At 39.6% G+C, this 14,713-nt stretch overlaps 2 protein-coding genes across 4 annotated transcripts in view; both read right to left on the bottom strand.

Moving 5' to 3' along the window:
- Positions 1-7,616, bottom strand: part of LOC104438536 (nuclear pore complex protein NUP205) — a 31,019-nt gene extending 23,403 nt beyond the window's left edge. For 2 of the 3 annotated variants that reach the window (XM_010051701.3, XM_010051703.3), the window contains exons 1-8: positions 7,441-7,616; positions 6,855-6,950; positions 6,139-6,213; positions 5,846-5,950; positions 5,661-5,771; positions 3,651-3,810; positions 332-417; positions 61-183 (exon numbers count right to left, since the gene is read on the bottom strand). In XM_010051701.3, coding sequence (XP_010050003.2) covers positions 61-183; positions 332-417; positions 3,651-3,810; positions 5,661-5,771; positions 5,846-5,950; positions 6,139-6,213; positions 6,855-6,950; positions 7,441-7,581 — 897 coding nt within the window. In that variant the 5' untranslated portion in view covers positions 7,582-7,616. The remainder of the gene's footprint in view (positions 1-60; positions 184-331; positions 418-3,650; positions 3,811-5,660; positions 5,772-5,845; positions 5,951-6,138; positions 6,214-6,854; positions 6,951-7,440) is intronic. The other variant, XM_010051705.3, reaches the window with a different exon arrangement.
- Positions 7,617-9,843: 2,227 nt separating this feature from the next.
- On the bottom strand, positions 9,844-13,700 carry LOC104438535 (beta-glucuronosyltransferase GlcAT14B). Its single transcript, XM_010051700.3, has 4 exons — positions 12,867-13,700; positions 11,947-12,022; positions 11,736-11,851; positions 9,844-10,791 (listed from the first exon to the last, which is right to left on the bottom strand). Exons 1-4 carry the CDS (start codon positions 13,426-13,428, stop codon positions 10,274-10,276), a joined length of 1,272 nt encoding a protein of 423 aa, XP_010050002.2. The 5' UTR covers positions 13,429-13,700; the 3' UTR covers positions 9,844-10,273.
- Positions 13,701-14,713: the final 1,013 nt, after the last annotated feature.

Here is a 14,713-nt window from a genome sequence, read left to right as displayed (position 1 = left end):
AAAATGAACAAATTGCTTACACTTCATACAGATCAAAAATCACTCTGTTTTTGGTCTTACAATGTCATGGAACTCATTTATGAACGAAGCATCATGGGACAAGATGGCCGCTTTATCAGGTACTGCACTCAAAGCATCCGATATGAAAGCAATTACAAGTGAGAAAATAAGGCTAAATGCGATCTGCAAAAACAACAGAAAATTATCAGTAGGTAATATAGTTTTACAGAATGCCTTCCATCTCCAGAAAGATATTAACCTTAAAAAAATTGATTCCATAGGAAAAACAGAAACCACCATTGCTTTCATCAACCACTATATATTAACATACCTGCTGCTTGGTAGTGGAACTATTCTCATTGAGTTCAGCAGCACTGTCTTTCAAAATAGAATAAATATCCTTGACTTCCTTGGCACCTAAAAAAAGGGCATTGTAAGCGCTCTTTTATTTAAGTATTCTAGAAGTAAAGAACTTTAATTTCCAATGCATGGCATTCTTTTAATTATAAAAAGAAATTTAAATTGATATGGCACCAAAGAAAGCCTTTCGCTATACAAAATTCATCTACGACCTATGTATCCACTAACTCTCAGGTCATTGCAAGAAGTTGTTTCCTCAGCAGCATCTACTCTCTTTTGAAGAAGGAAGGTCCAGCATTCAAGCCGCAGACTTTATCATGGGACAGGCAAAAGGTGCTTCTTACGCGAGCCACTAGCCATTGTCTTACATGACCAAAAAAGCTATTAGATCGATTGCATCAAGTCTAGTCATACTTAAATCGCATTAATGGTCAAGTATCAAGACTCCTCATATTAGAAGACCTACTTTATTCCCTCAAAAAGTGTCATTCTACACTTCTATCTAAAACCATTGAAATTACAAAACTAACATGATCTAAAAGGTTTCCTGGAGATACCTAATATATAGGGTCAAAATCTTGGAATGTATGAGTGCATATAGGTTCCTGAGTGTAGGATTATCCCCACCCTAATTGCCTTATACCCAAGGCATCGGACCATGTTCCAGGTTCTGCTGTAACATATTTAACTAAAGACCAAAATCTCTAGATCCATAACTTAATATCAATCACTTTAACTTGATTGCTTTTCACTAGCTATTTTTCCTCTTTGAAAAAAAAAAATGATCTCATTTCTTATCTTTAACTGTCTGATATCTTTAAATTCAAGAACTTACTATTTCATTAACTATTGTGAAGTATTTAAGTCATAAATTGTCACTATTTCAACGTAGACGATAAAATCTAACCATTAATTGATCAGTCATTGTTTCATTAGAAAGGTGGTCAATGTCATGCTCCAAGAGGTCTTAGGCAGATTCCACGTTCCAAAGGTAGGGTACCCCAAGTAACTAGGGGTAGCTTTGCATGACAAAATTTAAACTACAAGAATTTTAGTCTGGAACCATCACTATTCTGTCAATCCTTGGACAACAAAAATCATTGCCGGGAAAGCTACTAAAGAAAGTCAAACAAAATAGTCTTCATTTTTGTCCCCACATACCAACAAAAAAATATATATAGGGGAATCTTCTTTCCCTTTCTAGACCTCCAACTACACCCTCCAGTACCTCTACTTCATCCTCAATGAACCTACAAAGACCACCCATACCAAAAATCAAAGATGTCCTCGTCAAGGTAGCGAACATACTCTACAAATTCTAGTCCTCTTCCCATCTACTTGATGTTGGAAGAATAACATGCAACTGCTTTTCATAAGCAAGATAGTAAAGCATGAGGCTAAAGGCTGAAATGTGTGAAAGCTTGGTTAGGACTTGGGAATGATCAAATTGTCTATATATTGAAGGCTGCACCAATTAATTTTGAATTTCCAGTAAGAATCTTCTGAAATCAACCAGAAAGATCTAATGTGGAGCTCCCAATGCTAAGATCTGGAGAAAGTAGTCCATTGCAAATAACTAACTCTAACAATCAAATACAGAACTCTAGCACTTCCTTGCACTCCCTTGCACTCCCAAAGAATATCTAACACAGCCACAAACAGGTCATCATCCTGGGAAAAGTACTGCCAAGGCATATATTCAATTGCAGACAGTCATTAGAGATCCAATTATGTAATCAATTTGTGTAAAGTGGGTGTTGGAGAAGTCAGTGGAGGTTTAATACAGCATGAGGATCAATAATTATTCAGGACCGGGTGATTATCCTATAGAATGTGCAGTATTTCAACTTCTTGAAACAATATAACGACCAGTTCCTTGCAATTAAAATCTTCAGAGAAACTCCAAAGATTCTTAAAATACTATTCAGTCTTACCCAACACTCAGTATGATGCGTATTCAGAGAGCTCAAGGGTTAACAATTTCAAATATCTAGCTCATAGTAACCACAGTTTAATCTCGTATCACAGAGGTAACGGACAATTATAGGACTCAACCAGGAGAAAAGCTAGCCAAGTCTATAGCCTTCATGATTCATCAGCCCTTTGAATACCTCCAAAGTTATACAACTTCGAAGAAACCCCACAGACATGAATGGCCATATTCACATCAAATAGTCTGACCTCTTCCCCTTGAGCATATGCGGATGATCCATCAAATTAATCGATCCAATCCCCCTTCAAGAGATACCTCACTTTCCCCAGCATCGGCTTTAATTTATTCACTCTGATTTAGCCCGGTAAATGCAGGTCTGATTTCTCAAACCAACTGATAGGTAACAACCCAATAAAACTTCACCGAACCCAGAACTTGGGAGTGAATACCAGGTCCGATTAAACCTGGAAACCAGCCAAAACCATCCTGGTCAATTCCAAGCCATTCCAGGGAAAACTGGTTCAATTCCCAACTCCAGGATCCTACATCTAGGACTGGTTCAGTTCCCAGGCCAGTTCCCAAGTTGAACTGGTCTTGAACCTGTTTTGACGCCTCTTTTGGGGAAAAAAAAAACTTTTGCAACCATCAAAATTTGAACCATGGAATGTTTTTTGTAATGAAATGGTGTAACTTCATATTTTTTTACAAAAATTTTTAACATAAGAATGGACCCGTTTGCTTCTCAGTCCCACTTTTGGAATTGGAATTGGGGGTCATAGGGTTCGTTTCTGGTTCTAGGCCAGGAACCAACCCACCACCTTATCCAAGAGAAAACACAATCCAACTTAAGTTTCTTCTAATTTGAGATATCTGGCTGGCAGCCAAAGTTTAAGTCACTGCCACAATCCCTATGCAACCCCAAGCCCCCCCCAATCTTTTTCCCTCCTCTCTAAAATGCAAACCGGCTTTTCAAATCTTCTCAGTTAAGTGGTATACTATCTCTACACTAGGAAAGAGAGTAAAAAACAAAGAAAAATAGTTTTCAAAGAAAAAATCTAGAGCAAGGATCTTGCTAAGGAAAATTCATGGCTAGATAGGAAAAGAGGCATTTTACCTATTACAGAGAGGGTGTGATTTGATAATTATTTTTTAATAATGGTTCTCTATTTCATTTACCAAATTTCTTTCAGTTGTAGAAGAAAGAAACATGATTCGGGATTAAACAATAAATATGCTGCACAGATATCAAAAAAGAAAGAGAAATGAAAAGAAAGATGCAGAGCCTTTGATCTGCAAATTCTATTGTATATCTACTTGTATACAAACAGCCAAATCTCATAAATGTTTTCCATCTTACTTGTCCGAACAATGAGAACAGAGAGGACAAGACAATGTCCAATAATGAGTCTTTCCCTGGAAACCACAGCTGCCCGCTCTACAAGAGCCCCCCTAGAGTCTAGAATATAGTGTTCACACTGTGGACCACCAAAACCAGCAGGCTCTTCCCGATTGAGTTCCTAGCATGAAACTCAGCAATTTAGCTTGTTAACTCAGCAGGAACAAGGATATAAAAGAGTTCGGTTACGTAACACTCAAATGTTTTCTTTCAGGACTTCCCCACACTCCCTAATGAGCATATATCAATTAAAAAACAAAATCCTTAAAGACATTACAGCAGTAATGGCAAAAGAAGAATCTGCTACTTAAGCATTAGTTAGCAGAGTGATTTTGCACTAATCAGGTAGGTTGTCATATATTAGAGCAACACAAAAGCCAAATTTAGAGTAGCAATCATTCCAGTGAGCTGCCTATCTATGATATATAAGGCAATTCTTTTGGTGGGCATTTCACGTGGCTTGGAAGACTATGCAGAATACAAATATCCTGCCGTAAAGGTCGCCACCAGATTTTGTAGAGAATTGTTGAAAAGTTTCGCCAACTGAAAAAGAAAAATACCAGGAAGGAAAAATAATACAGCAGTTGACCTTGATGTTATTTTCAACAACTGCATAGAAGTCGTAAACACCAAATGGAGATCAAGTACCTCACATTTAAGAATTACAGGAATAAGAACCATTATAAAACTGATGCATTAGGAACTCATTAGCAGCAATTTATGTGGTATTACTGGGTTAGGTTAAAGCCAAAGGTGCAGAAGTTACAACTCATAGGCCAGATAACACATTTGTCTCAGTTTGTAACAATAACGCTTGTGCATTTTTCCATCAATCTTTTTGAGCAAGAAATGCAAAAAGTAGAGATATATTAACAATGGTATTGCTAAAGCTACCATGACGTCCACAAAATTGGTTCCTTTTTACACTCTGTGTAAAAGAAAACTCTGCAAATGTATGACCAACCTTTACTGCAATTGTTCATCAATGAACATTGCAGCATCACATCTTTTAGTCTATTCCCTCTGACTATTAAAACCCTTTTAGGATGAATGACAAATAATAAGCATTAGAGGCAGAGAGTTTGGATTCAGCTCCTTCTTATATAATTACACCAAGCACAACCAATCTTCTGTTGGTTTGACCCAAGAAAAAATCTCCCATTGTCTCTCTGTAAATAAATCCAGAATGTCATCAATCGAGCATCCTTTCTTTACATGTTCTTATCTTTTTCCTTTAGACTCGACCAAGGAGAAAGACATCTAAACATATTTATTTTTCACAAACTTAAAGGTGACAATTGCAATGCTTAAATCATAATTATCATAATAGTTTAATGACTTATGTGAGTTCCACACCAAGGCTAATTTATGTGAATTCCCTGCTTAAAAAAGGAAGACATGCATCAATAGTTCAACTAATGAAAGAAAAAGGAGGAAGAAAGCAAAAACAAGTCGAAGAACAAAGACGTAAAGAAAGAAAGGATTGCTCGTTTATTTGTTGACGCGTGGCATCACCACACAAGAGGGTAAGACGATCAAGTGTTTAGAAGATGTTTCACAAACATATGGAAAAGCCACTGATATCTATTTTTCATCAGTAAGAAATCCTTTAAATCTATGATCTTACTATAGCTCAAAAAAGCACAATCAGAAAACAATTTGAATCTACTGCATCTCATCGAGCAGAAAATAAAGCAACTGTCCACCATTCCAGAATCACAGACCCCAAGTTGAAACACAACATCAGCGTGTCAGTTTGATCTCCAAATAAGATGAGACCCGCAATCTCAAGAATTAGTGAGAGTTGAAACTGTATTACAACACACAATAATAACCAACAATAGATCGCACAAACAAAAACATTCAGTGACAGTGAAGACGGCATATAAAACCCCTTCACATAAAAGGAAATAGCAAATTCACTTCAAATCGCACAAAGAAATGTATCCTTGAAGACTCTGAGGTACTAACCTTAATTAAAGAGATGAACCGTTGTCTAAGACCGAGATTTATAAGTTCTTCCAGGTATTTCTGAATGTCAGCTAGAATATCGGGTTCAAATCCTTGATCTAGCACAACAGCCTGAAAAGGCGATATAAGGGATAAGAGTTTCAAGTTATGACAAAAGAAAATTCTATATAAGAATGAGAAGGTACCCTCAAGAGTGTATATAAGGCTGTCATCCGATCTCTTCTCTCAGTATACCAGAGTCCAGCCGCAAGACGCAAAATTTCTAGGGGCTCTCTTCCCATTAGACCCCACTAGGAGTGACACCAGAAGTTTCCAGAGCAAGCAGTTGGGAAATCACATAGATATCATTGCCGACAAAGTTACCAAAACAATTAGGCAGAAGAATAAATTAAATTGGTAAGAATATAACCACAAATGCAGATTGCATATAAAATTAGTCAAAAAGAGACTGAAGTATAAAGATGTGTAAAAACACTACCTCCTGATTGGCCGAAAGAAGCAATCGAACACACTCCACTTCATTTAGGTGAAGATCATCACTCAATTTCAGAGCCTATTCATTGTCACAAAAACAAAATCAAATTGCATTCACGCAATAACAGAAAAGGAAATGGCAGGATTGCATTGTGTATAAGAAAGTAGATCTATCTCTTTATCTATGAAAGATCATCTACTATAGATAGCATAATACAAAATGGATCGATGATAGGACAATCAAATGATGCACCAAAAACTTAAAACTTCTCCATCAATCAGAGAATTCAATAGACCCAGTTCATATAAAAAACAATGGATGCCTTAAAATGAGACAGGCATTAACCCACCTATCAATCATATATCAAACCAGGTTAAGAAAAAATAAAACACAAAATCATTTACAGCCCAAAAGATGAAGCAGAGAACATAACTACAAATAGATCGTTCCCGTAACGAGCAAAATGAGAACTTCATGAGGAGAGAGTATCCGACAATCGCTTATAGGAGAGAGGAGAAAAATCAGCACATTCATAAGAAGATCCCCACAAAAAAGTCCTGCCTCGGTAAGTCATTTCGACTACTCAATTGGTTTCTCCTATTCTCCATTTCAAAGCCTACCGAAGTCGAAGTAAGAATATTCAAAATGCAAGACAAAAAAAATTAAAACGACACACTGCACGAAAAAGTTTGCTATAGCCACAGCCAATAGCAGCTTACAATATGAACATCCTGATCGTCCAACGAGATCGGCGAGGAATCCGGCAGCCTCACTTCTTTCGCCTGAACCTGCGCTCGATCTGACGGCTTCGGAGGCTGCAGAAGCCGAGAATTCAACAAAAAAAAAAAAATGCAAACAACAAGTCAGCTCCATTAAACCCAATCCCAACACAGCATCAGAAACTCGCACGCAATCAGCGAGCGTCACTATCGCATGACCAGTGGCACTATGAGCCTACACTAGATACATACATACACACACACACCAAACTCAAAAAAAAAAAAAAAAAAAAAGTGCTTCCTTTTCCCTCAACAGATTAATCAAACATCAAATTCTCCTACAGTTTCTCGTCGGCCAAGCACGAGCAAGCAGCATCAGAAACCTGCGCACGCGATCGACGCGCGCCACTATCACCTGACCAATCCACCATGAGCCTACACTAAAAGATAAAAGAAGCTTCCTTTTTCCCTCGAGAGATCAATCAAACATCAAATTCTCCCACAAAATATCGTCGGCCCAAGCGCGACCCGCAGGCAAACAGGCGATTCCGAGAGGAGGAGGGAGGGAGGGAGGGAGGGGCGGTACGGGATAAGAGAGCAGCGACTGGAGGGAGGGGCGGGACTTGCGGAGGGCGTGCATGAGCTCCACCCGCTGGGCGGGCGTCGGCGGCGACGGGCCGAGCAGGGCCGACTCGATGACGGAGAGGAGCTGCTTCGCCGACGACATCGCCGGAGGAGAATGGGGGAGAAGGGAGGGGGCGGAGGCCGGCGCCGATTCCGACGGGAGGAGAATCGCTGGGATCGCCGATTCCGAATTAGGGCTCGGGAGGAGAAGGAGGGAGGGAGTTTTTCAGCTGCGGATCGAGCGGTGCAGATTCATGTGGCCATCGGAATTAGGGCTCGAAGGCGGGAAAAAAATTTTATTAAAATAAAATAAAAATAAATTAAGAATAGGGGAGAAGAAGGAGGAGAGAGAGATATGATGTGATAAACCCCACAAAAGCCCTAATGGAACTTAAGGCGCCTATGTTACTTTGAAATAAATAAATAAATAAATACCACAAAAAATTTCGCAAAAAATCTCAAATCGATATACTTATAATAAATTATCTCACACTTAATTCTTAAACTAGTATACTCATGATAAATTTATCATATATTAATTTTCGTTAAATTTTATCATCAAATTATTAAGTAGGATGAATTACCCTTCGTTTGTCACATACTTATTGGTTTATGATTTTTTGAGGTATTAATCAAATTTAACATAAACTAATTAATGATAAATATATCACGATTGTATCATTTTAGGTTTTTGGGTGGTTAAAAAATAATTTCAAGTAAGTTTGTCACAAATATATCAGTTAAGGATTTTTCATAACATTAACCATTTTTAATCACATTATCGAAATCATTTTATTTGTGCATTAAATCCTTCGATCAATTGCCATTAGAAACTTAGTTGGGTGACAGAAGTTTACCACATAGGATTAATATGACACTCAAAATCGATAATTTTATGGAAATAATGAAGGGAGAATAAGGAGCGAGGTCGCCTCCGACATCCGACAATGGTCGACCAGCCCTCATGAGAGATTAGGGCAATGCAGGCCATCGCCTATTGGAGGTGAGATCCTATAGGGCCAATCAAGTAGCGGAGGTGGTGGCGGCGGCGGTGGCAAGGTGACAAAGGCCATGAGTTCATTGCTTGGTAGTGGTAGCATGGGAGGGTGCCCTGCCAACATTAGGGGTGGCACCTAATCTCTCTCTCATGTTGTATGGTGGCCAATCTAGTCATAAATATTTTAACTGCCCCAATTTAGTCCTCCTAACCAATTATCAAATAATAGATTTATGACTTAATTGACAAATTTTAAAAAATGTTTAAGACTAAACTGACACAATTAACAGATTTATGCTTAAATTGGCAAATCGTTAAAAGATTTAGGATTAAATTGGTAAATTGATTAAATTGGTTATCATATAATAGCTCTCAAACCTTTTGGACACTTATTCCCATTAACTTTTGATGGATGATTTGGAGTCACTAGACATAATTCCTTCCTCATGAGTCAATTCAGCAGCTAGAGGACCGATCATCATTGTCTTTCGACTCGAAAGGGACAACACTCTACATAGTACGAGGCTTGTTATGGCTCTTAAATCATAGTGGTAGGATTTGAGTCAACCTAAGTGTATCTATTTTCTCAACAAAAACAAAATATCTTCATTATCAATAAAAATTTATATCTAAATAATTTTGCAAGTAATGAAAATATTTTTCGTTCATTCATTTTGTAAGCAATACAAGTATTTATTTTCGAGAAAATATTTTCTAAATTATTTATTTTCCATAAAATAAACAGAGCCCGAGCTTTGGTATTTATAGGAATCAAACTAGAGATTCGACTTGCTTCTTGAGGAGGAGTCCCATCCTCTCCTTCAGATTACCTTGGCGTAGATAGGAGACCCACTTGAAAAGTTTGTTGCTATACTTAAAGTTTGCTTATGATACTGATTTACAAGTCTAACTTGTGAAGTTGCTTCTAAGTTACAGATCTCATTTGCTGCCTGTAGTAATTGACCATGTCGAGAAATTTATGTTCGAATCTCTTTCTTCATCCTTGCTCCAACTTCAGTCTGTACAACTTACATTGATGCACTAGCTAAGCTTTGTTCGAGACAATCTGCAATTCCCTCACGTTCACCTTCCACACTTGAGCTGCTAAATAACGTATTATTTCGTTAGCAAGTGGATTTCGTACTCTATTTACAATGGACATTTCTCGGACTACATCACGATCTGCTCAAAGGAATTCGGAACAAAAGGAATGATTTCTGAGTAGCTTATCCCATGCTTGTAAATCCATAAAACTGTGGGGGAAAACTGCTTTTGCAATAAGCATCTTTCTTCATGTCTGTCAATCTTACTCTTCTGATGAAGCGCAGTATGGTGAAAAGGACGAGGGTTAGAAATGCTGTCATGCAGTGGCAAAAAGAAAAAAGTTGGTCGTGTATACCTTCACCTTTAGTGCACACCATTACAGTTGTTTATAATGCTTCTGTTGTATACAAAGAATTGCAAAAGTATAGTAAACAGCTCATGTGCCAAACACTTGTTGAACTCAAACTTGCGCTCCCGCAACTAATTTAAAGCAGCAGTTGAAGATAAGAACTTCTCCATCTTCGACTTTTCCAGATCCGATACATATATTACTTGTCCCTTTGTGATATGAACAGCTCAATGAGATTCCAGATCAGAGAAGACGTGTAACCAGATTTTTCAGCTAGTAATTTTCAAATCTTGTTTCGTGAATCCCAGAAGAATCTCTAGTTTCTCCTATGGTGATCCTTCATTAACAGCTGACTTCCAGTGCACAGGTGATCAAAACAAGTCCCTTGGCTCGGAAGTTTTCTAGCTATGTGCAGTGATTTGCGTGAAAGTCATCCCCCGATAACAAACCAGCAATCAGCTTCCTAAGCCTTTCAACTCCAGGACCAGGCCTCAGCTCTGTAATGTTGGGTGTGACATGATCGGCATATGTACTGTTAATGCTTTCCTCACTGTTAAACCATCCGCCTCGCGAAAATCCATCAGCACTTCGACCGAGCAGCTCAGAGTCAATCTTGTCGAGAACCGGCTCATTTCTGCCGAATTTTCTCGCAAAGGGGGCATTGCTATCAACCATCATCTCAAAATCACTGAGCGTGAGGAAATGCGGGTGTTGCTTCGGAGGGTTGTCCCAGGATATGAAGTGGAGGTCATGGTTCACGGTCGTATTAATGAATTCGTTAGCATTGCAAATGACCGTGTGGAAATAGCTTTCTGGTGAAGAAAGGAAGTTAGAGTAGTACATAAGCACAATTCTTGGGAGGTTGTCCCACCCCCATAAGCAATACTCGACAAAGGGCCGGGAGAGCATCATCCAAGCAGAACCTGAAAAGTGTTCACAGGCACTGTTTAGAAGACATCTGCAGTAATTTCACGCTGAAAATGTCAAAATTTTGCTTGTGGAATGTAATGAATTTAACTTAGAGATCCAATTTTACATATTGCAGACAGATAAAATCTCTCAGCCTGATCAGCATCTTAGTATACATATACATAACACAATCACACACTCGCACACGAGTTCTACATGGATATGCGTGTCATTTGCTAAATCTGCATATTGCTACTTCTGGAAAGGTAAATATAAAAAGAAGCAACAGCGAGAAACTCTGACTTGATTTTTAGATCTTATCACAAAGCTTATTTTTTAGGAAAGGACTGCAGGCATCGTGCGTCATATGCACCTGAAATTAACTTAGTTTGAGCATTATAGAACTTTTTTGCTTAATATTCTCTCATGCCAGATGATATTGCATCTAAACTCCACAGAAATTTTCCCATTTCGAGTGTAGAGGCTACTAACTTTTTACTATGCAATTTTTTATTTCTTAATTTAACTCACAAGTCTTACTAATCGAGGGAACTTTATGAACTTGACTCACACTTCCTACGGGCAAATAGAGCTGTTAATAGCTATATAAATCCTATGAGCTTCTTCAGGACTGAAAGAGCTAGTCAGCTTCTAGTTCGAGCGAAGGAAAATTACGAATTTCTAGCAATTGACCTGCGACATTTTCGAAGATTTAAGTTCAATATTCTTACTGGTGATCAGGTCTACGTATAACTTCCCTAACTCCAGGAGGAACAGAACAAGGGATAGTGCATGTGGAGAGGGTAATACGTGTATTCGTGCTACAGATAATATGCATTAGTGTTCTTTGAGAAATTTTCATTTCAATTTTTAAGTTCCTTAAAAGCAACATCAAGACACTGTTTAACAAATAAATCATAACATATGAAACGAGATATCTGCTCGGTGGATTCTTTACCTGTAAATAATTTGTATGCAGAAGGCACTTTTCTCTTCTCTGGGACCCAGAAGACATCTGATTTTTGCATCCTGTACAGCCCAGGATCAATCATAACAGGCCTGGCTCTCTGGTACCTATAGACATTAAGCAGGCAACAAGCACTTTAGAAATTCTCACTAGATATCTGCAACACACACAATCGGTAAAGACAAATGGATGAGGCACACACTCTTTCCAACCAATATCGCTGGTATGCTCAATGAAGTTATAGTTTCTGGGTATAGTCAACAGAGTGCTAAGCAAATCTGTAGCAATGAAAAGACAAACATGATTAGTACCTTCAGTAAGTGACCAGTAGGCATATGCTACAGATATCGATTCCATGCTCATTTACATCGAATTTTTGGCGACAAAAAAACCCATTTCACTACTAAGAATGTTTTGATAACCCACCGCAGAAGGCGTTGAGTGAATAAACCACTTTGAACCTTTCGAGACCAAAAGCCTAGGTGCAGGGTGGTTAGTCAGCGGATTGACTAGTAAAAATGAGCAAGTCTGTTGGTTTCTGCCAAAGGAGTAATTAAATAATATCCTACTCCTGATTGTGAAAGCAGATCAAAGCATAGACTCACTCTCCTCAAGTTGCCTAAGAAGGAAAGATAAAAAAAGGAAAAGCCCCAAAGGTCAAGGAACAGAAGAAGAAATAACGGCTTCTACCTACTTCAAGAAACTATTGATGAAGTAGACAATACCATCCCCCTTCCAAACGGCTAGAGGTAGTTAAGAATGGCGACACCAAGTCGTCAGTAGTTCCGAAATGTATCAACTTGATATCCCCACGAACATAGTCATAGCCCGGAAAAAGAAACGTTCGACCGATCACAGCAGACAATTTACATGATCATGTTACTATGTTAGTAAATTAATATAGTCTGGACCCTGTACAAAGACTAGTTTTCCAGAACTACCAGCTCGGCTTCGAGGCTCACTGATAAAATGCTTATCTAAGCCCAGCAGAGCAGACCAACGACCTTAAAGGATCGGTTAAACACGAAGGGGAAATCCGAAAAATCAGGGCGGTTGCAGAAACAGAGGCATTCATATCATGGAACGACATCAAGAAAACGAAGTTGAAGTCTCTTTGGATACCGTCTTGGGTCACCAGGGGATAATCTGAAGCGCTCAAATTAATGAACCAATCCCACTCCCCTCCTTCCCTCAACAGGATGGCCGCCGCATGGAGCGTGTTGCTCACCATCGTCGGCCCCCGGTACGTCACCAAGTTCGGCCTCGCGCTCATCCTCACGTTGCCCAATTTCGCGAACAACGGCTCGCTCCTCACGAACCGGGCCAGGTCCAGCCTCTCCTCCGCCGAGGCCTCCATGTCCAAGTGCACCACGTACTGGTTCCTGGGATGGTACAGAGCCCTCAGCGTCCTCTTCAGGCTCTCGCCGTCCCCCATCGACCCGGAGACGAGATACGCCAGCCGCGGAACCGGGTCGTCCAGGGTCGGGGAGACCTCCAGCTTGGCCTCCACGAAGACGGGGAGCTCCCTCTCGACGCGGGCGCGGCGCGAGAACTGAGAGGAAAAGTGCGCAGAGGCAGAGGAGGTGAAGACGGTGAAGAAGACGAGGAGGGTGGAGAGCGCCAGGGTGGAGGCGAGGAGGAGGAACCACTTCTTCTTCTTGTGGGGCTTGGCGGCCGCGTCCATGGCAGAGGCGAGGTGGGGACTGGGGAGGTCAGGGGGTGGACTTCAGGGGATCAAGAACGTGATCAAGAACATCATCAAGAAAGTGAATTGGGCAAGAACAAGGTCATGGCTGCCGTTCTGCTCACTGGGATCGTGGAAGGATCCAACTTTGGGTGGTGGGTTTGCTCCACCACCGCCGGAGGTCACGGAATCAGTGGGGGAGTGATGAGTTCGGTTGGCTGTCGCAATGGAAAAGTTAATGGAGAGACAGAGACAGAGAGTGACAGAGAGAGAGAGAGAGCGTGCATTCTGAAAAAGTTGGCTTTTTTCTGGGAGTGGCACTCAGCTGTGAATGTGGGTCCTGAAGGGAGATGATTGGCTGATGGGAAATTTGACTTTTTTTTTCTTCTTTTGTTTTTTTCACATGGAATCTCAAATCCGGCTCACTAAAGCAATCCACCGCAGATTGTTTTTTAGTGAATAAATATCTCGTGCTACAAACATGTAGTACTTGAGATGGATTTACAAACAAGATCCCTAATTAAGAAGCCTACCCGATCACAAAATATATGATTGGAAAAGAATATAAGATCTCATGTTCCTAATATGAGTTGTCATGCTTGAAATTTTGTTTTGCTTTCACAACATTATGTGAGTAATCTAATGTAAGGTGACACAAATTGAAAAAGATAGAGAAAAGGATTTTTGTATTCTGTATGTATATCGTAACTACTTCCTCAATGTATAGCCCCAACATATGGTACATAAAGGCCAATAATAAAGGAAGGGATAATATAAAAGAATCAAGAAGAATCAAATATAATCATGGGTTTACAAAATTAATTGATTGCAATCTTAATCAGATCAAAGATCGAGAAATCAAGCATATTTTCCAACACTCCCCCTCAAGTCGGTGGCTTGTATATGTCCCCAAGCTTGCTTAATGCATGTTGTGTTTGACATGGGGGCTTAGTAAAGATATCTGTAGGTTGCTCTACTATTCCAATTCCTCTTGCTTCAATTATCCTCTTTTGAATCTTGTCACAAGTAAAGTGACAATCGACTTCTATGTGCTTCATCCGTTCATGTACTATGGGATTCGCCGCAAGTTTGAGAGTCGCGTCATTGTCACAAAATAACAAAGTTGGTCCTTTTAACTTGTACAAGGTCCAAAAGTAGCCCTCGCATCCATACTATTTCACAAGTAGTTTTAGCCATCGCTCAGTACTCGGTTTCAGCTGATGACAAAGACACAATGGATTATTTCTTTGTTTTCCACGAAAGTAAAGATTCCCCAAGTTTAATG

The sequence above is a fragment of the Eucalyptus grandis genome, chromosome 3, assembly GCF_016545825.1.
Source record: "Eucalyptus grandis isolate ANBG69807.140 chromosome 3, ASM1654582v1, whole genome shotgun sequence".
Classification (NCBI taxonomy): Eukaryota; Viridiplantae; Streptophyta; class Magnoliopsida; order Myrtales; family Myrtaceae; genus Eucalyptus; species Eucalyptus grandis.
The sequence above is the reverse complement of the archived record's forward strand: the minus strand, read 5'-3'. Positions and strand labels throughout refer to the sequence as shown.